Raw genomic sequence first — 25,342 nt, forward strand, 5'->3', positions numbered from 1 at the left:
TTTTATTCCACTCTGGCAAGTGGATGCACTGGTTGATTCTCTGATTTCATTTCATCTCGCGTGCGGAGCTTGCGACTGTTCGGTGCGGCTCCGGCCAGGTCTTTCAAGATGCAGTCATCCCCAAACATGCTCACTAAGGTAAACGCCCCTCGATATCCCCGATGCTAGAGCAGCCATCTCCACTGTACCGTGCTGTGCCCCCTTGGCTCAATTGCATCTGCTAACTTTCATCTGTCGCGCAGTTTGAGTCCAAATCCTCCAGAGCCAAGGGAATTGCCTTCCACCCGACACGGTCAGTCCGTCCCGCGGGGACACCTACACACCAACAAGCTGGAGCATATCCGCTAACCTCAATGCCAGGCCATGGATTCTCGTTTCCCTCCACTCCTCCACCATCCAGTTATGGGACTATCGCATGGGAACCCTCATTGACCGGTTCGAAGAACATGATGGCCCAGTCCGCGGTGTTGATTTCCACCCAACTCAACCCCTGTTTGTGTCCGGAGGTGATGATTATAAGATCAAGGTTTGGAACTACCAGACCCGGAGATGTCTTTTCACATTGAACGGTCATTTGGATTACGTGCGCACCGTTTTCTTCCACCCCGAACTCCCCTGGATTCTGTCTGCCTCTGATGACCAGACCATTCGAATCTGGAACTGGCAGAATCGCTCCCTGAGTAAGTGGTGCAAGCTCTCTATTTCATAGCCCAGTACTCTACTAATGCTGCGCTCCTTTCTCAGTCTGTACTATGACTGGTCACAACCACTATGTTATGTGCGCCCAGTTCCACCCCACCGACGACCTCATCGCCTCCGCTTCGCTCGATCAGTCTGTCCGTATCTGGGATATTTCCGGCCTGCGAAAGAAGCATTCCGCCCCAACATCCGTTTCCTTCGAAGACCAGATGGCGCGAGCCAACCCCAACCAGGCAGATATGTTCGGCAACACAGATGCTATTGTGAAGTTCGTTCTAGAGGGCCATGACCGCGGAGTAAACTGGGTTTCGTTCCACCCCACATTGCCATTGATCGTCTCAGCAGGAGATGATCGTCTAGTTAAGCTCTGGCGAATGAGTGAAACCAAGGCTTGGGAAGTCGACACTTGCCGTGGTCATTTCCAGAACGCCTCTGCCGCTTTGTTCCACCCGCACCAGGACCTCATTCTTTCCGTCGGCGAAGACAAGACCATTCGTGTATGGGACCTCAACAAGCGAACCTCCGTCCAATCCTTCAAGCGCGATTCCGATAGGTTTTGGGTGATTGCTGCCCACCCCAAGATCAACCTGTTCGCCGCTGGCCACGACACTGGTGTTATGGTGTTCAAGCTGGAGCGTGAGCGACCCGCATCGGCCGTCTACCAGAACCAGTTGTTCTACATCACCAAGGAGAAGCATGTCAAGTCATACGACTTTGGAAAGAATGTCGAGTCACCCCCAATGCTTTCTTTGCGCAAGCTGGGCTCGCCCTGGATCCCCCCACGTACCGTTTCCTACAACCCGGCCGAGCGTGCCATCCTTGTCACATCTCCTGCCGATAGCGGAACTTACGAATTGATCCACCTCCCCCGTGATGCGACTGGCGCGGTTGAGCCAACCGATGTTAAGCGTGGCCAGGCTACCTCTGCCGTCTTTGTTGCCCGTAACCGTTTCGCAGTCTTCAACCCTGCGACTCAGCAGGTTGACATTAAGGATCTCAGCAACTCCACCACCAAGACTATCACACCACCTGCTGGCACAACTGACATCTACTTCGGCGGCACTGGTTGCCTCCTGTTCATCACCCCCACCACTGTTGTTCTCTTCGATATCCAACAAAAGAAGCAACTTGCAGAAGTTACCGTTAGCGGCGTGAAGTACGTTGTCTGGTCCAACGACGGCCTCTACTGTGCTCTGCTCAGCAAGCACAATGTGACCATTGTCACCAAGACCCTAGAGCAAGTCAGCACATTGCATGAGACTATTCGCATCAAGAGCGCAACTTGGGATGATGCCGGTGTCCTGATTTACTCCACCTTGAACCACATCAAGTATTCTCTATTGAACGGGTATGTATTCGACACGAACATTCTTTGGACACGAGATGCTAATATTTTTTTTAACAGTGACAACGGAATTATTCGCACTCTGGATCAAACTGTCTACCTTGTCCGCGTCAAGGGACGTAGCGTTTACTGCCTCGACCGCAACGCCCAGCCCAAGATTCTCGATATCGATCCTACCGAATACCGCTTCAAGCTATCTTTGGTCAAGCGTAACTACGATGAGATGTTGCAGATTATTAAGAACTCCAGCTTGGTTGGTCAGAGTATCATCTCTTACCTACAGAAGAAGGGTTACCCGGAGATTGCTCTGCAGTTCGTTCAAGACCCGCAAACCCGCTTCGACTTGGCCCTTGAGTGTGGAAACCTGGATGTTGCTATCGAGATGGCCCGCGAGCTTGACCGTCCCAACTTCTGGAGCCGACTTGGCGCCGAGGCCTTGGCTCATGGTAACCATCAGGTCGTCGAAATGACCTACCAGAAGCAGCGAAACTTCGACAAGCTCTCCTTCCTCTATCTTGCGACTGGTGACCAGGAGAAACTTTCTCGCATGGCTAAGATTGCTGAGCACCGGGGCGACTTCACTTCTCGTTTCCAAAACGCCCTCTACCGGGGAGATGTTGAGGACCGCATCCAGATGTTCAAGGAGGTTGACTTGTATCCCTTAGCCTACCTCACCGCTAAGTCACATGGCTTGACCGAAGAGGCCGAGTCCATTCTAGAGTCCTGTGGCCTGACTGAAGACCAGATTGGACTGCCCGCTCTCGAACAGCCCCTCCAGACCCCTCGCCCTATTGTTTCTACCTTCAAGTCAAAGTGGCCTGTCAAGGCTGCCGGTCACTCTTCATTCGAAAAGGCCCTCCTCGGAGAGGTTGGTGCTGGCGATGAGGAGACTGTTGGCGATGCCATTGAATTTGGAGAAGATGAAACAGAGGCTACTCTTGCTAAGGATACCCTGGAAGATGAGGAAGAAGATGCCTCTGGTTGGGACATGGGTGATGATGTCAATGTTGAGGAAGATGTTGAGTTCGTTAATGTGGAAAGCGCTGAGGCTGGTGCGGGGAGTTCCGAGGCTGATCTGTGGGCTCGTAACTCTCCACTGGCAGCTGACCATGTTGCGGCTGGCTCTTTCGACACTGCTATGCAGCTCCTCAACCGACAGGTGGGTGCTGTGCAATTTGCCCCTCTGAAGGATCGATTCCTTGAGGTCTACAAGGCCTCCAAGACCTATCTTCCTGCCAGTACCGGCTTGCCACCCCTGGTCAACTATGTCCGAAGAACTACCGAAGAGACAGATAGCCGCAAGGTTCTTCCCATCATTCCCCGTGATCTAGAGACCATTGCTAGCGTTGACCTGCAAGAAGGTTACGCTGCCATGCGTTCCAACAAGTTGGAAGAGGGCGTGAAGGTCTTCAAGCGTATTTTGCACACGCTTCTTGTCAACACCGTCTCCTCTGAGGAAGAGGTGGAACAAGCAAAGAGCATCATTTCCACTGCCCGGGAGTACATCCTTGCCATGTCTATTGAGCTTGAGCGCCGTTCAGTTTCTACCGATTCCGAAGCAGGCCTCAAGCGCAGCCTTGAACTGTCCGCTTACTTTACCATTCCTAAGTTGGAGGTTGCTCACCGTCAATTGGCGTTGATGGCTGCTATGAAGTTCTCATTTGCCAACAAGAACTACAACTCCGCCTTGGGCTTCGCCAACCGTATGCTGGCTAACGGTGGCTCCGCCAAGCTTCTGGACCAGGCCCGCAGGATCAAGGCCCAGTGTGAACGCAACCCGTCGGATGCGATCGACATCGAATTTGATCAGTTCGCTGAGTTCGAAATCTGCGCTGCTTCTTACACCCCTATCTTCAGCGGTTCGCCCTGCGTCACCGACCTCTTCACAGGTGCCAAGTACCACGAACAGTACAAGGGCAGCGTCTGCCGGATATCCGAGGTCACTGAGATTGGCGCCCCAGCCAGTGGCCTGCGTCTATTCGTCCCTGGCCTTTAAATTCAACATGATGAAGTTTGACGGTTTCCCCTAGCTTTCTTTTTTCTTTCTCCTGGCATGAAGGTACAAAATGGGTTGCTCTTCCATCTTCGTGCAGTGGGAGAAGTTGTGTGTTTGGCGGCGCTTTTTTGGGAGACAAAATATCCTGCTTTCACACCCTGTCTAGACGTCTTTGTACCCGGATTATAATTGTTTAGCGGTTCAGGTTTATGCGAATTTATTCTTTTTCGAACGTTATTGCCACTATCATTGATCCGTGTAAAATGATTCCAGCAACAAGTATTTCCCGCTGAGTCGATTTGAGTAGTAGTATACAAATAATATAAAGGTCTATATAAAAAACTTCAGAATGCATATTGTACAAAGGGTGGAGATATCCTATAACCACAAGAGCAAAGATCAAGGACCATAGTCCGATCCAATCCGCCCCATCTATCCATCTATCTAGAGTGATCAATTCCGAGGCAATAGTCAGACGATCATTCATTCCATCCACATCCCCACCTAATCACACCTCCCATCCTTCCATCCACTCCGCCACCTCTCCTCCCAGAAGCGACAATCAAACTCCTTCTTCCCCAGCTTGCGATTGACCTCATTATGCGCCTCGCACATCCACCACCCAAACTCCGCACGCCCGCCCACCTTCGGCTTATTCCGTCCACTCGGGTGCGCCATCCACGACTTGAAATCATCCGCGCATACCCAGCAGGGGTAGAGTTTTGAGAACAGACTCAAGAATCCCTGCATATCAGATTGCTGTTGCGTGTCTGCCTTTTCGGGGTACGTCGCTGCCATCGTGTGCAGGAGAGTCCAGGTAGAACGGCCCAGCGCTTCAACATCGGGCGGGCAGTCTGCGGGGATAGAGGGTGCGGAAGAAGAGGCCGGTGCAGCGAGGGGGACTGTGGGGGCTGTTGTTGAGGTTGCAGCGCTTGAGTTTGTGCTTGCGCTTGAAGATGGAGAGTCGGCTTTGGCTTGCTTTGTCAAGGCGCGCCATGAGGAGACGGAGGTGCAGGTTCGGCAGCTGATAAGGTGAGAAGAATATGTGAGCTTTATTGAGGCTAGGTGGTGTTTTTGGGCATTCAAGAATGCTTTGCAGGGTTGGTTGGTTCCTTACGGTTTGCCATCTTTGTCTAGGACAACGCCTTTCGGTAGGGCTGAGTCGCCTTCTTGCGATTGCTTGGCGGGGGCTGCGGGTGATTGTTGGGTGAAAAGGTGGGCTTGTCCTCTCAGGGAGTTAAGCTGCTCTGGAGAGACTTCTGCCATTTTGAAGGTGGGCAGGGGGGTTGTCTTTCACAAGGAAGTTGAAGAGGTAAGTTGGTGATTTCTAATGCGGTTTGCGGCGGGATCGGCGGTCCGGCGGAGTTAGTGTTTTGTTTCTACACTTGTTCGTACATAGGGTGACAAAAGTGTTTCCCCACTTTTCTTTTTCCCGCAAAAAATGGCAAAACTCGCCCTCTGTGGTTACAATTATTTCAACAACTTTATATGTAAACTTCTTTTCTGATCATTGTTAAGTTATAAATAATTAGTAAATGAGTACTTTCTATGATTAAAAATTCTGGCATATTTTTTGCTAGTAGAGTTGCATACCTTTAAACATTGAAGTTGAGGATAAGAAAAATCGTTTAATTTTGTTAGCAAACGGGCCGTATATAGTAAAAATGCGAACTTTTATTGAAAAATGACATAACGTAATCGGTAAGCTCACGGCCAGTGTAAGCATGCGACCAACCCTGAAATACATAGTAAAGTAGATCCTATATCTCAACCACAAAACATCAAATCTGGTTTAAGTCTTCAAGTTGAGTATGAGCTATTGGCCATATTTGGTGCAGTGATACCTTAAGTTTTGGGCCCCTGAAACATTTGAACAATATTTGGAGGTGTTCGTTGAGTTTACCAAAAATACATTATATTTTTCATCAATTACTTTAAATTAAATATTTAGAAAATTAACATTTGAAGTCACTTGTCCAACATGGAATTTTTTAAATATTTAGAATATTAAGTCACTTTTTCTAATATAGAATTATTTTTATCTGAAGTTTTTGCGCATTGCCTAATACGATGTTTAGAATATTAAGTCATTAGAAGCACATATCCTTATACCTGGTCTTCAGGGCTACACGTAATTCTGGGCGTATGGAAATAAGACCTGGCTTATAGTAGGAATGTAACTAGTTATGGAACTATGGACTTTACTAAGCTATGCGCGATTCTAGGTGTGTGGAAATGAGACCTGGCCTATACTGTGAAGTTGAAACTATAGACTTTATTAAGCTATGCGCGATTCTAGGCGTGTGGAAATAAGACCTGGCCTATAACTACTAGGAGCCTGTGGAACTATGTGAAATTAAGAATTGGCCTGGGAAGGAAGTGAGGAACTATGCCGTAGGTCCTTGAACATTTTGAAATTTAACAATCTCGTAAGGTAAAAGCTCCACGCGCTAGCCAATTGTGCCACCCGAGCTTCAGATCCATTCCTACTGCCAGAATCCAAGGATGGTTTCTGCATGGGATTGATCATATATACATTCAAATGTTGAAAACCGCATTGCTAGCCGGCGGACGTCATATGGCAAATAGTTTTCTTCAAATACTATATTTCGCTCTATACTCCTCTTGCACTGAACTCTCTTGACCAGATAACCAGTCAGACAAAGGACCTTTGAGGCCAGACCATTTTGACATTTGAGACAAGTTGAAAACAGTCCAACCTGTTCCTGGATCCACAATCCTTGGGTCTGCGCCTGCTTTCAGGAGTAGATCCGTCGTATCAAAGTTTTGGCGATTGCTAGCAGCGAAAACAGCAGTAGCACCCACTCGACCTCCTGGGGCATTGATATCAAGATCGGTATCGAATTCAAGAATCATCTTGACCACAGAAGTCAAGCCATACGAGCTGGCATAGTACAAGGGATGCGTGGTTTCGACTCTCGAGGGATCCACCGAAGGCATCAGAACTTGCATCCAAGTACCAAAGTTTCCTTGACGAGGAAGATGTCTGGTATCAAAGAACTTCTGCACTAAGCGCCGCTCGCTATCTCCAAGCTCGGCCGCGGCAGCATATTTGGGCCACATGAACGATGCGTATTTGAGGGATTTGTAATTCTTCAAGCGTCGGAATATTTGCCCTCTTGATGTATACCCGCTTTGGAAGTTGTCGAGGCATAGATAGGCAAGACACTTTCGCATTATGATGGTATTTGCGGTTTGTGGGTCCATGCTGAAGTAACTGACGCGCGAAGATTTAATCCAGTCAGATGTCAGGAAGTCTTTGATGGAGGAATGGGCGAGGGTGACGCTGCCAGCTTGGTCCTGGGTTATGAGGCCCTGGCATATATCAAGGAGAACTTGAGCGGGAACCAGCATCATGTCTTCGTCCAGTGTGGTATATTCTTCATCTAGGACCACCACTTCGTTCAGGACGTCCAGTGTGAGCATTTGACTTGCAAAAAGGTGATCTTGGGCAAAGCTAATCCAGAACAGTGCCTCTCGGACAAATGGTCTGTCATCCAGAGATATCTGATCTAGTGTTTTGGCGTACATCTCACGAAGCGTTCCCGGTAGATTGCGTAGAGCGTTATGCATTGATCTAGCTGTTCTCTGGGCACATATGTTTTCCATAGAAAGCTGTACCCAACGGAATCTGCTCGACAATAAGTAACCTTACATAACAGGAGAATATAAAAATTGACAACTTACGATCCATCGGCATTGTCCGCTAATGTCTTTCGAATTTCGGATTTAAACTCAGGCTTCCTGTCCTTCAGTGCCTCATCATATTCTAGTCGATGGTCGATGTAGGCTTTAATATCGCCGGCCATCATCTCCGCGTTGATGTTGAGCCACTCAACGTCTCCAGGGTATACCATGGTTAATGTTGTTGTGATCATGATACGAATATTTGGGGACAGACTGGCCAGCTTCAACAGAGATATCTCTATATGCCTGATATCATGGCTCTCGTTAATGGCATCAACCAGAACGACGATCTGCGTCTTTCCGGAAGCAGACTTGATGATAGCATCTTCCAGTGCAGTGATATCAATGGTCCGCTTGTGGGCTTGAGATTTGGGGATACCGTGGTAGATTTGTCGGATATTGTCGAGTATGAAGTCGTCTTTCCCGGAAAGTTGAGCCACTATCGATCCTAACACATTGGCTAGGTTTTGAGAGGCCGAATTGCCTATAGTGCAGTAGAAATAGGCAAAATTGATGCTTTCGTCATGCGAAGCCATGGAGACAAGTTCGTCAACACACTGAGCACTATAATAGTATTAATTGAATCCACTTGAATGTAATCTTGCAACTCAGCCAATAGCAGGTGACTCACAATAAGGTGGTTTTTCCAGTTCCCGCTAAGATTTTATTAGCAAACTCTCTATTGGTATCTTCGAGGTGAATGAAACGGGACCAGCATACATTTTCCCACAAGAAAGAAGAGCTTCTTATCACCGTACCGCAGCCAATGCTTCAGATGTCCACCAATGAACCACTTCCCAGATGGAATGTTGTGTCCCTCAGTTGCGCGCAGATGCGAATTAGAAGGGCTTACTGGGGCAATCCATTCGAACAATTCACGGTTCGCTATCTGTTTTCTTTCCTGCTCTCGAATTTTCAAATCCTCAGTCAAAGATCTGGTCAGGGCCCCAATCTCTTGCTGCATACCCCTCTCAAGGGCTGCATGATCTGCAGTAATAACAAGTATCAACCATGACTTCACTCTTTCCAGTCGCGTAAGATGACCATTGATTGTTTCCTGCGTGAAGGGCCATTCAAGCTTCTGCTTCAAGCTCCGCAGCTTAGTTTTAGCTGGTTGTAGCTCTTTCAAGAGGGAGGTGAGGAAGTCTTTGGTCGTTTGGAGGACTCTGTTCATGATGTCTTCGTTGAAGGGCACTGAACCCTCTGACTCGATATGATAGACCTCTAGATGTTTTTCCGACGAAGATTGTGCGGCCAGGTGGTCGAGGATGCCTCGCAAGGCAAACATTTCTTCGCTCAACTTTAGCATCTCGGATCTTGCACTCTGTACCGCTTTGGCGTACTTGATAAGAGACGATATGATATCACTGACGTCCGCAATCAGGCCTATGATGGATATGGGATCGGCCATTGTTGTGTGATGTGCGACCAAAGCGCATGCACTATTTATCCAGACTTTTCTCTATGCACAAGTTATCTTTATCAACCCGATATTTGGCAGGATAGGTAATGCTTATTTTTCGCTAACATTTGAACCAGTGCTTAGGCGGGGTAATTTTACTAGTTAGAGAGGATCCACTTAAGGGTCCATCAGCCCATGGTGTCAGATTGGTGCCCGTACTAGGTACACTAAAACCCTGATTTCCATACTAGATTTTGGATAAACATTCAACTCCCACATTTTTCATACGACTTGTGGAGAAGTTAGTAGCTACTACAGTCAACTGTATGCAGTTGGGGGTATCCTCCTGTGTCAATGACCTCCCTAGAGGGCTTGAACCTTCTAAATTGCGGGACTGATGCTCAAGCAGGTGTGATTTTCAACATGTCTTTAAAATACACTTGTATATAGTATGTAAATGGGTAACTATCAATACATTCTAAATATTGACCTCGAGGACCTTGGAATACGTGTGTAGATGGTAAACATTTGAATATCTAGTAGGTACTGGGTATAATCAATTGCACATTGAAACATTGTATGGATACGGGCTATGTAAATGTACAAACCCAATGGGTTCATGGAACATATACCTGAAGTAATGGCTATGTACATACACTTAAGGATATTCCAGCCACTCTGCCTAGTTAGTCACCTCCCAAGACCCGAAACGACACTGTATTCAAAAGAAAGTACTATAAATAATTAAATGAACATTTGAAGACAAGGTCGTTCTGGCCAATATTTACTAGTATGTGGTAGGGTTGACCTCCATTTTGGCCAGTTGATGGATAAGACAAGCAAACGCGCTGATTGCCGATAAGCTTTGTCATCGTTCCTGCAACGCCAACGTTCATCCAGGACCACGCGACTGAACGTGTCAACTTTGAAAAATCCTCTTCAATCCCAAAAAATTGGCCTATCGCGACATTCGCATTCCTCGGAGAAGTCGCTTTTATCGCATCATAGTGAAATCAGAACTGGTTTCCTTTGACGCCCCACCAAGAACGTTTGCGACGACTGGCGAGACACGCCATGGCACCCAAATACAAGCTGTCGGACTCTGAATCAGAGGCGGAACCAGATGTTTCTTCGACGCCTTCTAATAAACAGATTGAACAGGCGTTGCGCGATGAAGTCGCGGGGGTTTACAAATCTGGCAACTTGGAGGAGCTCACTATGAAACGTGTACGACTTGCCGTGGAGAAGAAGCTTGGTCTCACAGAGGGGTACTTTAGGAGCACAGCAGATTTGAAGGCACGAAGCGAACAGATCATCAAGGCCGAAGTGGTAAGAAATGTTTTTACGTTTCAATTGGCATGCACGTCACCTGTCCTTGACCAGTACTAACATAGAATATTGATGACATAGGACGTGCAGGAAAATGAGCCAGACGCCGAAGCTGAGCCAGCCCAAAAAACTCCATCCCCATCTCCACCTCCGAAACCGCAACCGAAAAATACCGCGCTGCCTAAGCGATCCAAGAGTGAAAGTGCACCCAAGCCAAGAAAGCGCCAGAAGACCCGGACCCCGGTTTCGGATGATGAGAATGAGGAGGTTACGGCGCAATCTGATAATGATAGTGAGAAAGAAGTTACAAAACCGGACATAGCCGAGTCAGATGGTTCGGGTGGTGAACAAGATTCCGGTGCGGTGAAATCGTCGGAAGTTGTCAAAGAAGACTCCGAAAGCGAAATGTCTGTGGTCCTGGACGAAGAACCCAAGCCCAAGCGTCAGCGACGAAAGAGCACCGAGGCGTCTTCCAAGAAAGAAAAGAAGAAGCCTGCACCCAAAGCCAAACCTAAATCCAAGGACGAGGACAATCCAGATCACGCAGAGATCAAGCGTTTACAAGGGTGGCTGGTGAAATGTGGTATTCGCAAGATGTGGTTCCGCGAGCTGGCGCCTTATGATACCGCAAAGGCGAAGATCAAGCATCTCAAAGGAATGCTCGAGGGTGCTGGCATGACAGGGCGGTACTCGCAAGAGAAAGCAAATCAGATTCGCGAAGAGCGAGAGCTGAAGGCGGACCTGGAGCAGATCCAACAAGGTGCGAAACAATGGGGAAAGGATAGCGGAGACGCAGAAGAAGACGAGGGGCCGCCTCGACGCCGAGCAGCCGCCCGAGGCCGACAGGCGCTCGCATTCCTGGAGAGCGATGGTGAGGAGTCGGACTGATAAAATCACTGGATCAACAGCGTGATTTCAATTGTATCAATTGTGTTTAGCCATTTGTATTCATAATGACCAATGCCATGGGTATCTTTGTTCGAATGCTTTCCCCCTGTCGCGCGCAGTATTATACTGCTTCACCGGCAGGCCTTTTGTCCACTCATGCGCTGAGCTGCCAAGCTAAAGACCGCGATGGATGAAATGAAGAGGACTAGGTTGTAGAACTGCCATCTTTGTCAGAGCCCGCGTATGGGTTTCAAGCCATAGAAAGAGGAATATACCGCTGTCCGAGAGTACTCATTCTCTTCGACTTCAGTGCGCGCCTCGACGAAGAGACGTCGCAGGTTAGGAAGATTAGCCTAGAAATTATGTTAACTTTGAGAAATGCTGTAAATAAAGCAACCAGACTGACCATTTAAGTACAAGTGCAACTAGTAAGGCTGATAGAGGAGAAGTGATGAAAGAAGGATTCCCTTGAACGTATAAGCCCAAAGCTTTGGTAAAGCGGGAAGGTCCAGAGCCCACCATTTGTGGACAACTTTTGATTGCCCAAACACTCTCTCACCTCTTTCTTTCGTCATCCGAAAATCCTCCCGCAACCCCATTCTCTCCTTTTCTCCTTTTCTCCTTTTTCAATGTACCTGACCGCAGAGGGGGGAATGGTTTAAATCCTGTTCGCCAATCGCATTTTCCTCACTTCCGAAGTCGCGCGACCGGTGGAAGCTCGCAATTAATTCCCCGCAGTCTCCCAATTACTCGACTCCCTACGACCCCCGACATCCCCGACCCCTCTGGTGGAAGCACGACAAAGTCGGAGCTGAAGCTAATCACCCTTTATTATGGCGATGAACAAAATTCGCGGCGCCTTTGCGGTGCCTCGGAAAGGAGAGACGTTTGAATTGCGAGCTGGCCTTGTGTATGCAGTTACCCCCATCCGACCATACGTGGCTGCATAGCCATGATGGATGAGCGACCATGCTAATTGATAGAATAGTTCCCAGTATGCTTACGAACGGTACGAATACTCACCAAACTCGAGGATGTTATGAATTTGTCTGGGGGGGATGGTGTGGCAAGGCTAACACATCCAACAGGAAAGAGTCTATCCAGAAGACAATCATGGCCATGACTCTCGGCAAGGACGTCTCTGCTCTCTTCCCCGATGTCCTGAAGAATATTGCAACTGCCGATCTGGAGCAGAAGAAGCTGGTCTACCTTTACCTCATGTGGGTATTATCCGGATACCATAAGCATAAGGGGGACCGCATACGCTGACCACTGGAATTGTATAGGAACTACGCCAAGTCACACCCCGATCTCTGCATTCTCGCTGTCAACACATTCGTCCAGGACTCGGAGGACCCTAACCCCCTGGTTCGCGCACTCGCCATTCGTACCATGGGTTGTATCCGTGTGGAGAAGATGGTGGACTACATGGAGGAACCGCTGCGCAAGACCCTTCGCGACGAGTCGCCGTATGTCCGTAAAACTGCCGCCATTTGCGTTGCCAAGCTCTTTGACCTCAACCCCAACTTGTGTCTCGAAAATGGATTTTTGGAGATGCTGCAGGAGATGATCGGTGACCCCAACCCGATGGTGGTGGCCAACTCGGTGACCGCACTTGCGGAAATCCACCACTCGGCGACTGAACTTGGAGCTCTTCAAGTTACAGCTAATACACTACGAAAGATGCTTATGGCATTGAACGAATGCACAGAATGGGGTCGTGTGACCATTCTCTCGACACTAGCTGAGTACCGGGCGCTCGATGTAAAAGAGTCGGAACACATTTGTGAGCGAGTTGCCCCCCAATTCCAGCATGTGAACTCCAGTGTAGTTCTTGCGGCAGTCAAGGTTGTTTTCTTGCACATGAAGTATGTCGGCCCAGAGTTGGCGAAGACATATCTCAAAAAGATGGCACCTCCTCTAGGTATGTAAAAACACAAACCCGTCCCACAGATTACCGGAAACTAACCAAAAAACGATCAGTGACATTGGTATCTTCTCAATACGAAGTCCAATATGTGGCTTTGAGAAACATTGATCTTTTGCTGCAGAAGCAGCCTGATATTCTAAACAAGGAGCTGCGCGTCTTCTTCTGCAAATACAACGATCCACCATACGTTAAATTCCAAAAGTTGGAGATTATGGTACGGATAGCCAATGATCGCAACGTGGACCAACTCTTGGCCGAATTGAAAGAATACGCCATGGAGGTTGACATGGACTTTGTGCGGCGCGCCGTCAAGGCGATTGGCCAGGTTGCCATTAAGATTGAAAGCGCCAGTGAGAAGTGCGTGAACACGCTTTTGGATTTAATCAACTTGAAGGTGAATTATGTTGTCCAGGAGGCCATTGTCGTCATCCGGGATATCTTCCGAAAGTACCCTGGTTATGAGGGCATCATTCCGACTCTGTGCCAGTGCATTGACGAATTGGATGAGCCCAATGCCCGCGCAGCCTTGATCTGGATTGTCGGACAATATGCCGAGAAGATCAGCAACGCAGGTGATATTCTTGGTGGCTTTGTGGATGGATTCAACGAGGAGTTCTCTCAGACTCAGCTACAAATTCTTACAGCTGTAGTTAAGCTCTTCCTTAAGCGACCTGAGAAGGCTCAAGGCCTGGTACAGCGTGTTCTCCAGGCCGCGACCGCCGAGAATGACAACCCGGATGTCCGTGACAGAGCCTACATCTACTGGCGTCTTCTGTCCAACACCAGCGACCAGAACGCTACCAAGGATATCGTTCTCTCCGATAAGCCCCCTATTGTCACAACCATCCACTCCTTACCGCCAGCCCTTCTGGACCAACTCCTCCAGGAGCTTTCTACCCTATCATCCGTATACCACAAGCCCCCAGAGCAGTTTATTGGACAAGGCCGCTTCGGTGCGGATGCCGTTCAACGCGCCGCTATCGAGTACGTTTACCCAATTACCCTTGTCTAATCTTACTACACATATACTAATTTTAAATTTAGGGAACAACTCCAGAATGCCCGCGAGAACCCACTGGCTGCCGCTGCCGCTGCAGCAGTCAGCGGCACTACCCCCTCTGCGCAAGCGCAAAACAACGTCGAGAACTTGCTGGACATCGATTTCGACGGCGGTGCCCCGGCATCCGCGCAGAATAACGAAGCTGGTGGTATGTCCGGCTTGGAGGGTCTCGCTGGTACTCCGGTCCGGGTGCAGTCACCTGCCGTTGGCGCACCTGCTTCGGCCCCCGCCCCCTCAGGTAGCAATAACTTGGATGACTTGTTAGGAGTGTTTGGAGATTCTGGAGCAGCCCAGCCCTCGTTCAGTGGTGCGAACGGCGGGGGTGCTGCTGGTGATTTGATGAATGGGTTCTCTGGCCTCGACCTGTCCGGCAATACCTCCCCAGCGAATGACAACCAGTCCAAGAAGACTAACGAGGACATTTTGTCTCTCTTCTAGACGGTTGTTATAGGGTATAGCGTTCCCAGCCCAGTGTAGAACTCTGCTGGTTGTTTATTATATCCATGTTTCGCAAGCGAGGATCTGAACAGAACGAGATAGAATGGTGTTTTTTTTTACATGTTTAATTTTTTTTCTTATCTTTCTCCTCTTGCATTCCTAACTCATTTGTACCGGATTTTCCAAAAGGCTCGCATGTACATCTTTTTGCACTTGAAAATTCGTCTTGAAAAACATTTGAATACTTCAAGTTTGCCACTTTGCCCAGATTTGCTGGACTTCTAGATCTTTCCACGCTAGTTTCAACTAATAATTAAACTTCTCACTTGTGCACGCCCATATAGGCAAAGTCTCCGCTTGACCGTCTTCAACACTCATGCTTCAAATAATAGTCTTAGAAACCCTCAGGTTTTTTTTTTTAAAAATAAAATACCAACGATTCATACTTACCGAAAAGCAGAGAGCAAAGTAAAACTAAATTAAAGAAATTAAAAATTAACGAGCCGTGTACATCAAGGAGTTTATCAATTGTTCAATCATTGTGTATCTCATTCTCCCCACTCAGCTGCATACATTAAGCCTCTCCCGTTGACTAGTGTATCAAGCAAATCAAGGCATTTACATCAAAGAAGCCATCCAAACCCCCACTCTCCTACAAATACCCCAAAAAGCATCATATGCCGAACCAAACCTGCTTACCAATTGATTAATCCAATCCGATTTTTCCACCATCTCCAACAAAAAGATGTGGGCCTTAGAGCCAATCCTGTGGCCGGTTCGTTCCTCGGGACCCAGAAAAACTCGACCGGCACAAAGATAAATGGGGCTCCTATCCCGAGTCCCGGTCCCCTGGGGTTTTTAAATAAAGGGTCAAGACAAAAAAAAAAAGTAGATTCAAGTTTGAAAAGAAAAAATTTCCGCTAGAAGTCACTGCACTATCACAATTACAATCACAATGGCGCAGACCGATTACAAGTTTGAGGGCTGGATGGGTCTCGACCCTAGCTCCGCCCAGGGCAACATGGTTTGGCAGGAATTCGAGCCTAAGGAGTGGGAGGAGACCGATGTCGATATCAAGATCTCGCACTGTGGTATCTGTGGTTCGGATTTGCACACTCTGCGCAGTGGATGGGTGAGTCGCTTCCAACATTGGATATATCCTGCATCTATTCTTTCATCTCTTTTCTCTGCGCCATAAAATCATACACACCAACCCACCAAAACCCAAGTACATATCAACCCCATACTAACATCCACCAGCGCCCCGCCATGTACCCCTGCTGCGTCGGCCACGAACTCGTGGGCAAGGCCGTCCGCGTAGGAAGCAAGGTAACCGACATCAAGCTCGGCGATCGCGTCGGTGTCGGCGCCCAGTCCGACTCCTGCCAGGGCCGCCAGGGCGACTGTGAAGAGTGCGCCATGGGCCTGGAGCAGTACTGCCGCAAGAAGGTCATTGGCACCTACAACAGCGAGCACTTCAACGGCGGCAAGACGTACGGCGGATACGCGCTGTACAACCGCGTGCCCGCGCACTTTGCCGTCAAGATCCCTGATTCCATCTCCTCTGCTGCCGCGGCGCCGATGCTCTGCGGTGGTGTGACGCTGTACAGCCCGCTCAAGCACAATGGGTGCGGACCCGGCAAGACGGTCGGCATCATTGGTGTCGGTGGTCTGGGACACTTTGGTGTGCTGTTTGCGAAGGCTATGGGTGCTGATCGGGTTGTTGCTATTTCACGGAAGAGCGGGAAGAGCGAGGATGCGATTAAGATGGGGGCTGATATCTATATTGCGACTGATGAGGACGAGGGGTGGGCGAGCAAGCATGCGCGGTCTTTGGATTTGATTGTTTGCACTGTTTCTTCTACTAAGGTAAGCATGAGCATGAACATGAAAATGAAAATGAACATGAGAGGGGTGATGACTGACTCGTTTCTTGCAGATGCCCATGACTGACTACCTGGGTCTTTTGCGTACCGGTGGTACTATGGTTCAGGTTGGCCTTCCTGAGGACGGTGGTCTCTTTGCCCCCGTTCGAAGCTTGATGCGTCGCCTGAAGTTGGAGAGCTCCCTGGTTGGTAGCCCCAATGAGATCCGTGAGATGTTCGAATTGGTGGCGGAGAAGGGCATTGAGCCTTGGATCCAGGAGGTTCCGATGAAGGATGCCAACAAGGCCATCGTTGACATGGAGGAAGGATATGCGCGCTACCGTTACGTGCTGGTCAACGAAGAGTAAATATGAAGTTGGATTGATACATAGAACATATATAGAGTGAATGTATAGAGCAACGAATGAATGAATGAAGAGATGGATAGACAGAATCAATCGTATCCGTGCTGCAGTGCTGGTAGACAATCATCAATTGACGAGAGAATGATAGAGCTCCTATTGAAGAGCTCCTTTCTTAATTGTCCTTATCTTTGTTTTTTTTTCCATCGCCGTGTGAATCAGAGGGACCATGCAATTTCAGGTTTCAACGGCAGTGCTTACATCAATCAGGAGGGAAGAACATTCAATGTTGTGAAGAGGATTTGTTTGACAATGTGCGTTTAAAATTCAACACGATACTAGCAAATTATGCGTCAAGTAATTCGTGTATGTAACTAATTGGAAGTCCTACTAGTATCTAGTAGTTTTGGGATTTCCATGTATAGTAGTGGAGACCATGATGTCTTAAACAACCCAAAGGCCTCTGTATATAGGCAGCATGACTCGACTTGAAGAATGATGCAATAAGAAGAAATCCAAGCAAAAATTCATGTATTTATTACCATTACTATATGACATGCTGACACAATAGTGAAAAACGAACAAATTCTCGAAATGACCAAGCAACTCTTGCTCCCAACCCTGGATGGGGGAGACCAAGCGGATCTACTATCGATGCACTGTAAGCCAAGCAAGCAAAAAGCACAACAAATCAAATCTCCAAATCCCACAATTCTCAGATCCGCACCACGAAGACCTAAAGAACCAAGAAAGATGGACAGTCCTTAAGAACAGTGTATATCGTAGCTGGAATCAGCCACAACCACTTATTCTCATACACTCATAGCTGAGATTTACAGCAGAGCGAAGAGACCGACAACACCAGCCAGGAGACCGGCAGCGGGCTTGACGCTGGAAGCAGCACCAGTGAAGACACCAGTGGACTCGGGCTTCTCAGCGGAGGTGGAAGCAGACTCAGAGGGCACAGAGACGGCAGGGGCAGCGGCCTGGCTCTCAGCGGGGGTAGCAGCAGAGGACTCAGCGGGGACGGAAACAGCGCTGGAGGCGGCGGCGGCAGAGGACTCAGCGGGGACGGCAACGGCAGAGGACTCAGCGGGGACGGCAACGGCAGAGGACTCAGCGGGGACGGCAACGGCAGAAGACTCAGCGGGGACGGCAACGGCAGAAGACTCAGCGGGGACGGCAACGGCAGAGGACTCAGCAGGGACGGAGACGGCGCTGGAGGCCACAACAGCAGGAGTGCCAACGGCGGAAGAAGCAACCACAAGAGGAGTGGAGACAGCCTGGGACGAAGCGGGGACAACAGCAGCGGTAGTCTCAACAGCGGGGACGGAGGTGACGACAGCAGCGGTGGCAGGGACAGTGCTGGCAACGGTGACGTTGGCGAAGGTCACGGGCTTCTCCTCACAGGCAGTGCAGACAGTGGTCTTGGTCAGGGTGATGGTGCTAGTCTGGGTGATCGGGATGGTGAAGGTCGAGGTGCCAGAGGTGACAACCGACGAGGTGACTAAAGTTTGTTAATGGAATGGTTCAAGGTCAGAGATGTGCAGAAGTGATATGCCTACCAGGGCAGGTGGTGGTCACAACAGTGATCGTCTTGGTGGTGCCGGGGATCACGGGAGTGTGAGTGGTGTGGTGAGAGCTAGTCACAGGGGTGGGGGTGGTGCACGGGGTGGTAGTCTTGGACTCAGTAGAGTGAGGAGTGGTGTGACTGTGGGTGGGAGTGGTGCACGGGGTGGTGGTGGGGGTGGTGCTGGTCTCATGGTGGTGAGTGCTGGTGGTGCTGGTGGTGCAGGGAGTAGTCCAGGTGTGCTCCTCAGCAGGACGGCTCCAGCTGTGGCCCCATTCCTCAACGTGGTGAGCAGAGGCGGAGCTCTCAGCAGCGGGGTGGATGCTAGCCTCACCACGGGCCTGCATGACACCGGCAAAGGCAGGGCTGGCAAGGGCCAGAAGAGCAAGAGATTGGAACATTTTGAGAAGTTAAAAGAAAACTTTTCCTTGGAAAAAAAAGAAGCTTAAGAAGATAAAACGAGTGAAGATGATGAAGAGGGTGAGAAAAAATTTGTTGAGGGGGCAGCCACGAAGGAGTTTATATGCTTGACTCGAGGAGCATTGTCCAATTCATGACGGAGATGGCTGCTATGGTTGTGCATAGGGGAGCAAAGGTTGACCTGATCCACATCACGGTGGTTTATGGCCGAATGCAGGAACTGTGACAGCGAGCCGTGGATAGCAAAGGCACTGATTGATTATCATAGGCCAGAAATCTTGGGGTAATGGTGCATCCGTGTGGTCGAGTTAGATGCAAACGTGACATGCTGTGGTTTCATCTTACTCAACAGTTGAATTGTTCTCCACAGGAGCTCCCAATGCGGAAGTGCAATGCGTGGGACTGGTGTCTGGCTGGTGGTGAGCAAGGAGAGAATTGTAAGTAGCTTGAGATCTATTGACTGAAGTTGAACGTAGTATATGGGCATGTCAAACAAAAGTATAGTCAATAATAGGATTTCAAAGTACTGAGCGATCAAATCTTATTGAAGGAGATACTCAAAAGTTGAAGGAAGTATTTGATCTTGTTGAAGCCGGAAACGGTGCATGAGGATTCACCACGCTGCGGACGATGACATGTGGGGGAGATCTCGTATTCGCCAATCACAGATGCAGCAGCATAACGGGATCTTGCCTCCGGTATGTGCACGCTTATTTGACAGGGCGCAAAACTGAGATCGAAAGGATTGGCTAAAGACTCCGGGGCAAGTGGGAGGCTCTTTCACGAAGCTGAGGAATGTAGATGGATGTGTCTCCTTGCTTGTGATTGGCCAGAGAATCGAGGAATGCGGATGAGTTTCATTTTCTTGCCATAGAAAGCGGCGTTTACTCTGCACGGACACGCGATCAAAATTTTCTCAAGTCCACTGTAGATGTGACTCTACAGGACTTGATCCATGTAAACTGGTTCTTGACTTGACACCGGATTAGATGGGCTCTCCACCAAGGGAAGGTAGGGCCAGCCTATGAAAGAGCTCCAAAGTTGTCACATTCTCCGGATAGAAACCTGTGGCAAAGGACTCCATGTTACTCATCGTCCTTGGCTAATGAGACCGTCCCTTTTCATCGCTCAGAGTTTGACTCAACTTGGATAGTCTTGTTGTCATCCAAGGTTTGTATTGAGTAACAGGTACCACTTTGAAGAAGAAGAGAGAAATGCCGCAAACGGCAAGGGGGAAAAGTCCATCGTGAAGGCGGGTTGGTTGTTACTAGTATTCTTGCAGCTTTGATAGATTGGACTTGAACAAAGTTCTTCATGAGCTCCAAAGTTGTACAGAGTTGCTGAGTACGTAGATAGGGTATCCGGATTAGGCAATATGAGTAACACGTGACTAGGGCTTAGGGCGCGCGTTCCTCGACGCGTCGCGCGTTCGGGCTTTCCCGTTCGGGTTCGATATCCCATGTAATCAACGGTTTCAATTGTTTTCCCAACACACTGTACCATGCCTCATTCTCTGTCAACAATGGAACCGCCTGCCCAGAAAGATGACGAAACCCTTCCAGATGCCCCCGCAGAGGGACATGACGTGAAACTGGAGGATATGTTCGACGATGACGATGACGAGGAGTTCCCTGCATCGAGCGCGCGAGACGTGAAGATGGAGAGTTCTCCGGCCCCAGAACCAGAACCGTAGGTTTGCCAAATGTTAGGATTCTGCGTTCTGCCACTAATGCGCGACCAGTGTACCAGCTCTCTTTCAATCCGGCGTGGATTCGCATGTTATGCTCGCCTTCTACCAGCGCCTGTTCCCATTTCGCTATCTTTTCCAATGGCTAAACCATGGAATTGTTCCTACCAAAGAGTTCGGAAATCGTGAATTCGCCCTAACACTACAAAACGACGCCTATCTCCGATACCAATCATACCCCACTCCAGACCTGTGAGATCAAACATAATTCCCTCGGTAACTAAGAGACATGTAGGCTAATAAAGCCAATTCCAGATTCCGAAGAGACATCCTTAAAATGAACCCTTCTCGATTCGAAATCGGACCTGTGTACAGCACCAACCCCCGAGACCGCAAGACCCTCAGAGGAGCCCAGATGAAACCCGTCTCGAAAGAACTTGTTTTCGATATTGATATGACGGATTACGATGATATCCGAACATGCTGCTCAGGCGCTAGCATCTGTCACAAATGTTGGGCATTCGTCACTATGGCAATTAAGGTTATCGACGCGGCTCTCCGGGAGGACTTTGGCTTTGAGCATATCCTATGGGTATACTCCGGTCGTCGTGGTGCTCACGCCTGGGTCTGTGACCCGCGCGCCCGCAATATGCCTGACGATCGACGAAGGGCGATTGCCGGCTACCTGGAAGTTATCAAGGGAGGATCTTCCAGTGGCAAGAAAGTCAATATCAAGCGACCTCTGCACCCGCACATTAACCGCAGTCTCGACATTCTCAAGAACCATTTCGCACAAACGACACTTATTGACCAAGACACCTTTACAAGCGATGAACGGGCCGAGAAACTTCTCCAACTGCTACCTGATAAGTCGCTCAACGACGCGCTACGGAGGAAATGGAATTCGTCTCCAGATCGTCCCAGTGCGAATAAATGGGCCGACATTGATGCGTTGGCTAAGACTGGAAAGAGCGGCACGTTGAACACTTCTGCATTGCGCGATGCGAAGCAGGATATTGTACTGGAATATACCTACCCCCGTCTTGATGCGGAGGTCAGTAAGAAGATGATTCACTTGCTGAAAAGTCCTTTTGTTATTCACCCTGGAACTGGTCGAATCTGTGTTCCCATCGACCCGAAGAAGGTCGAAGAATTCGATCCTCTGTCTGTCCCGACCGTGCTGGGTCTCCTTGGTGAGATTGATGAATATGATGCCAAGAACCCCGTCGGTACAGCCGAGGCAGAGATGCCTGATGCAACTGGCAGCGCGGTGAATGGTTCTGACATCAGAGGGCCTCGCAAAATGCAAGACTATGAGAAAACTAGTCTGAAGCCCTACATTGATTTCTTCCGGTCGTTTATTGCAGGCTTGATCAAGGAAGAACGGGCCGGCAAGCGAGAGCGTGAGGAGACTGACGCAAAAATCAAAACTGATCCGATGGAGTTTTGAGCGTCTCTGAAACTGCTGTGAATTATGACTTTAATGCCCTGTGATTTTCAAGGTAGACCAAACTGCAAATGTCTCGAGGTGACTTGAGCAGGTTTTTTGAGGCGTTTTTGGTTCTTTGCATGATCCCCAAGCTTTTGATCTTTCTTTCTCTTATAATCATATTTGCCATTTATTACGTGCATACATTATCTACCAGAGTCTTCAAATCCGGAGAATGTTGGAAGCAGTAATCCTTTTCTGTGGATCTAGTGGTACTAGTAGGTAGTATACTTTACGTACATGAAGCCTTTACTCTTATGTAGGAGAATATACCTACATGTACTGATCTTATAGGCACAGGGAGATCTGATATCTTGAGCTGTCAGATGGAAAATGATATACTCAGGTCTCAAGTGCGAACATTGAAGTTTTAATTCAAATGTCCATTACCTACTAGGTAATTTCCATGTTTGAAGGCTGAGTTTGGCAGCAAGCGCTGGAGGGCATTAGACAGCTTCAAAGTTACGGTGTCTACATAGTACTATGTAGAGTGCCATATCAGGACCAGGAGAGTTGTTCATATATTTGATTTGAAGTTATTGGTACATAACTAACCATTCAGAGTAACGTCAGAATGGAAAGTCTAAGGGGGTTATTACATCGCAAGCGCGAAGACGAAATCGTCAAAATTGTAGAAGCAAAGAGCTTCACGTAGCCGGGAAGGCGATTCGGAAAATTCAAGTTAAAGGGCATCCATAATTTACGCAGCGATGAACTTGCGAACGTTCTCCAACCAAGAGACGTACTCCTTCTGCTCCTTGAAAGCAATGTAGTCGGTGATCATGTTCTGGAACTCAACGTTCAGACCACGCTCCTCGAGGTAACGGCCCCAGAAGGCGATCAGCTCGGGGTCGAGGTTCTCAGCAGGGGGGCCGGAGTACAGGCTCTGGCGGGTCCAGTCCTTCTCAGCGGAGTGGGCATTGGCGATCTCGGCATCCTTAAAGTGGGAGATCTCCTCAATCTGCAGCTCACTGTCCTGGATGACAGCCTGGATCAACAAGGCACCGTTGTTGGCCTTCTCAATGGCAATATCAAGACGAGCGGGGAAGGTAGGGGGGAGGATGTCATCATTCTCAATGTCACGGCCGTTCTGCTGGTAGTCGGTCTCGTCACCGAGGGCGTCATCGTGTAGCTCATCCATGGGGTCCTCGGAGAGGTTGTTAATGTCAGCGACGGTGAAAGTCACGCGGATACTATTGGGAGTTCCTGGTGGTTAGCCAAATGTTTAATTCCGATGATTCCATGATGGACTGGGTGACATACGACTCGTTGCCAAACTTCTTGGACAGAACGACCTCCTGCTCGCCGGCAACATCCTTAACGGTCCACTCGCCGGCCTGCAGAGTGTAGTCGATGCTGGCCTTTTGCTCCTTGGCATCCTCAGCGCCGGAAGCCTTCTCGTGCTTGACCTCCTCATCAAGCTTGGCAAGAAGCTCGACGTCTCCTATTGGAAGATGAAAAATCAAAACATTAGCAATTTGCTCTTAAGGTTGTACATTGGATCTCGAATCAAATTTTCATCAAGGTCATAGATAGTTGTCTGACTTACCCTCAGCAGCGGGCTCCCGGAAGGCGCTGGAAGTCGAGAAAGCAGCATAGGCGGGCTTGCTGACCTGCTTCCAGGGCTGGAGCATAGTAGGCTTGGGGAGGACAGCCGGGCGCATCGAAGTGCGGGCAATGGAGCGGGAGAACCGCGGGATGGAACGGGAGAAAGCACGGAGAGAAAGCATTGTGAATGTGTGGATGGAATGGATTGTGATGGGGGAAAAGCTGTAGAAGAAAAAGATGAGAGCTGCCGCGATGATGTTAATGCCAAGCCCGGCCCTTTTCTGGCTCCGCAGATCTGCCGTCGTTTCTATTGGACGAACAACTACGGAGCATCTGCTTGGTTACTATTGATTGTACTGGCCTGGCATTCATGCAACTACTAGTTACTTACTAGTATTCATTAGGTATTTTTTTGACCACTTTGTACTGTTTTTATCTAAATACTTGAATTGATGTATATGTCATAATTGGTATCAGCCGGTACTTTTCGTGAGAAAACAAGCGTCGATGCATATCCCATATTGCGCCAATCAACTCCCAACTTAAAAGGAGAGAAGAAATGAAAAAAAAAAAAAACGATCATGTATAACGGCCATGAAAAATGATCATGACATGCCCTTGGGTGGGAAGCTGGAGGCTTGCTTCTCTCCACCAATCACCAACCGAACGAACTTGGCCGAGCTGAGAGCAGTCCACTCTCCATTCCAGTTCTTCAACTTCAAGAAAGCATCCTCGTCGCTAAGATCCGGCATCCAAAATCCGGTCTTGAACTCCTTCTCCTCTGTTTCTGTCCGTTGTGACAAAGCCTCCTCGCGGCGGATTGGTGGGCGGCCTTTGCGCCTTTCTTGCTTAAGCTGTGCGAGCTCCTCTCCATCTCGGTTAATGCACCTGCCGAGAGTTAGAATTCCGCTGTTAAATTTCAGCTAAAGTAGAATAGTACATACTGCTTAACCAAATCGGCCAATCCTTCGTCAGTCAAAGGCTCCTCAATATCCTGAACGGCGTTGTGGAAGTATTCAATGCGCTCCACTGATAGAAAGTTAGAATTCACGGTAAGATGCAGGTAATTCGGGTTCGACTGGTGCTCACTGTAAGGTTGGCGGGCCTTCATTACGGCTCCGGTATGGCGGTTCAGTCGATCATCACGAGAACCCGCACGACGTAAGCGGATGGCATCACGGCTGTTTTCATGAAGCGAGTCGATGACACCGCGCTTCTTAGAGATTTGCTTGTGTACTTTTGTAAGGGTGCGAGGCATGATTAAAGGTGTGTGTGTGTGTGTGTGTGTGTGTGTGTGTGTATGTGGTGGTAGTGGTTTATCGTTATAGCAACCAGATTAGATTTGATAATTTTTTTTGGCAGTGGCAGAACTAGGCGGTCAGTATGACCCACCACCGCCTTACCTAAATCGTTTCAAACGCGTCTGCGCGTCAAGAAGGGAACAAACTTGAACAAACATTCCACCAACGATGGCGCTATTTACTCGATGATTCAGTGCAGGTTCTTCCTCAATATCTTACCGCACATTGATCGCTTCGCGTTGAGCCTTTGAATTTCCTAATCCGCATGTTATTGTTTATCGATTCCACCCGAGGACCCGCTTGAG

At 48.9% G+C, this 25,342-nt stretch overlaps 11 protein-coding genes across 11 annotated transcripts; 5 read left to right on the plus strand and 6 right to left on the minus strand.

Moving 5' to 3' along the window:
* Positions 1-108: 108 nt before the first annotated feature.
* Positions 109-4,040, plus strand: N7466_005767 (coatomer subunit alpha; the record flags this gene model as incomplete). The annotated part of the gene is made up of 5 exons (XM_057165164.1): positions 109-138; positions 243-292; positions 361-680; positions 745-2,047; positions 2,105-4,040. 5 exons carry the CDS (start codon positions 109-111, stop codon positions 4,038-4,040), a joined length of 3,639 nt encoding a protein of 1,212 aa, XP_057020763.1.
* A 504-nt stretch (positions 4,041-4,544) lies between these two features.
* Positions 4,545-5,306, minus strand: N7466_005768 (flavin-linked sulfhydryl oxidase; the record flags this gene model as incomplete). The annotated part of the gene is made up of 2 exons (XM_057165165.1): positions 4,545-5,064; positions 5,158-5,306. 2 exons carry the CDS (start codon positions 5,304-5,306, stop codon positions 4,545-4,547), a joined length of 669 nt encoding a protein of 222 aa, XP_057020764.1.
* A 1,329-nt stretch (positions 5,307-6,635) lies between these two features.
* On the minus strand, positions 6,636-9,159 carry N7466_005769 (uncharacterized protein; the record flags this gene model as incomplete). The annotated part of the gene is made up of 4 exons (XM_057165166.1): positions 6,636-7,692; positions 7,749-8,312; positions 8,380-8,437; positions 8,469-9,159. 4 exons carry the CDS (start codon positions 9,157-9,159, stop codon positions 6,636-6,638), a joined length of 2,370 nt encoding a protein of 789 aa, XP_057020765.1.
* Positions 9,160-10,224: 1,065 nt separating this feature from the next.
* Positions 10,225-11,367, plus strand: N7466_005770 (putative transcriptional regulator; the record flags this gene model as incomplete). The annotated part of the gene is made up of 2 exons (XM_057165167.1): positions 10,225-10,479; positions 10,561-11,367. The coding sequence occupies 2 exons, from the start codon at positions 10,225-10,227 to the stop codon at positions 11,365-11,367; spliced, it is 1,062 nt and encodes a 353-aa protein (XP_057020766.1).
* A 131-nt stretch (positions 11,368-11,498) lies between these two features.
* Positions 11,499-11,776, minus strand: N7466_005771 (DUF5310 domain-containing protein; the record flags this gene model as incomplete). The annotated part of the gene is made up of 3 exons (XM_057165168.1): positions 11,499-11,585; positions 11,643-11,720; positions 11,774-11,776. The coding sequence occupies 3 exons, from the start codon at positions 11,774-11,776 to the stop codon at positions 11,499-11,501; spliced, it is 168 nt and encodes a 55-aa protein (XP_057020767.1).
* A 430-nt stretch (positions 11,777-12,206) lies between these two features.
* On the plus strand, positions 12,207-14,795 carry N7466_005772 (putative AP-1 adaptor complex subunit beta; the record flags this gene model as incomplete). Its single annotated transcript, XM_057165169.1, has 6 exons — positions 12,207-12,277; positions 12,356-12,376; positions 12,456-12,587; positions 12,654-13,291; positions 13,351-14,281; positions 14,342-14,795. 6 exons carry the CDS (start codon positions 12,207-12,209, stop codon positions 14,793-14,795), a joined length of 2,247 nt encoding a protein of 748 aa, XP_057020768.1.
* Positions 14,796-15,750: 955 nt separating this feature from the next.
* On the plus strand, positions 15,751-17,028 carry N7466_005773 (NAD(P)-dependent alcohol dehydrogenase; the record flags this gene model as incomplete). The annotated part of the gene is made up of 3 exons (XM_057165170.1): positions 15,751-15,927; positions 16,056-16,664; positions 16,735-17,028. 3 exons carry the CDS (start codon positions 15,751-15,753, stop codon positions 17,026-17,028), a joined length of 1,080 nt encoding a protein of 359 aa, XP_057020769.1.
* An 827-nt stretch (positions 17,029-17,855) lies between these two features.
* On the minus strand, positions 17,856-18,993 carry cspA (putative cell surface protein; the record flags this gene model as incomplete). The annotated part of the gene is made up of 2 exons (XM_057165171.1): positions 17,856-18,529; positions 18,588-18,993. The coding sequence occupies 2 exons, from the start codon at positions 18,991-18,993 to the stop codon at positions 17,856-17,858; spliced, it is 1,080 nt and encodes a 359-aa protein (XP_057020770.1).
* Positions 18,994-20,513: 1,520 nt separating this feature from the next.
* On the plus strand, positions 20,514-22,149 carry N7466_005775 (DNA primase subunit PRI1; the record flags this gene model as incomplete). Its single annotated transcript, XM_057165172.1, has 3 exons — positions 20,514-20,701; positions 20,754-20,951; positions 21,015-22,149. 3 exons carry the CDS (start codon positions 20,514-20,516, stop codon positions 22,147-22,149), a joined length of 1,521 nt encoding a protein of 506 aa, XP_057020771.1.
* A 739-nt stretch (positions 22,150-22,888) lies between these two features.
* Positions 22,889-23,918, minus strand: N7466_005776 (MAM33 family protein; the record flags this gene model as incomplete). Its single annotated transcript, XM_057165173.1, has 3 exons — positions 22,889-23,381; positions 23,452-23,632; positions 23,738-23,918. 3 exons carry the CDS (start codon positions 23,916-23,918, stop codon positions 22,889-22,891), a joined length of 855 nt encoding a protein of 284 aa, XP_057020772.1.
* A 423-nt stretch (positions 23,919-24,341) lies between these two features.
* N7466_005777 (translation machinery-associated protein 16) lies at positions 24,342-24,994 on the minus strand (the record flags this gene model as incomplete). The annotated part of the gene is made up of 3 exons (XM_057165174.1): positions 24,342-24,624; positions 24,681-24,765; positions 24,826-24,994. The coding sequence occupies 3 exons, from the start codon at positions 24,992-24,994 to the stop codon at positions 24,342-24,344; spliced, it is 537 nt and encodes a 178-aa protein (XP_057020773.1).
* Between the last annotated feature and the right edge of the window lie 348 nt (positions 24,995-25,342).

The sequence above is a fragment of the Penicillium verhagenii genome (assembly GCF_028828195.1).
Source record: "Penicillium verhagenii strain IBT 33310 chromosome Unknown utg000006l_segment0_segment0, whole genome shotgun sequence".
In the NCBI taxonomy this organism is placed as follows: domain Eukaryota; kingdom Fungi; phylum Ascomycota; class Eurotiomycetes; order Eurotiales; family Aspergillaceae; genus Penicillium; species Penicillium verhagenii.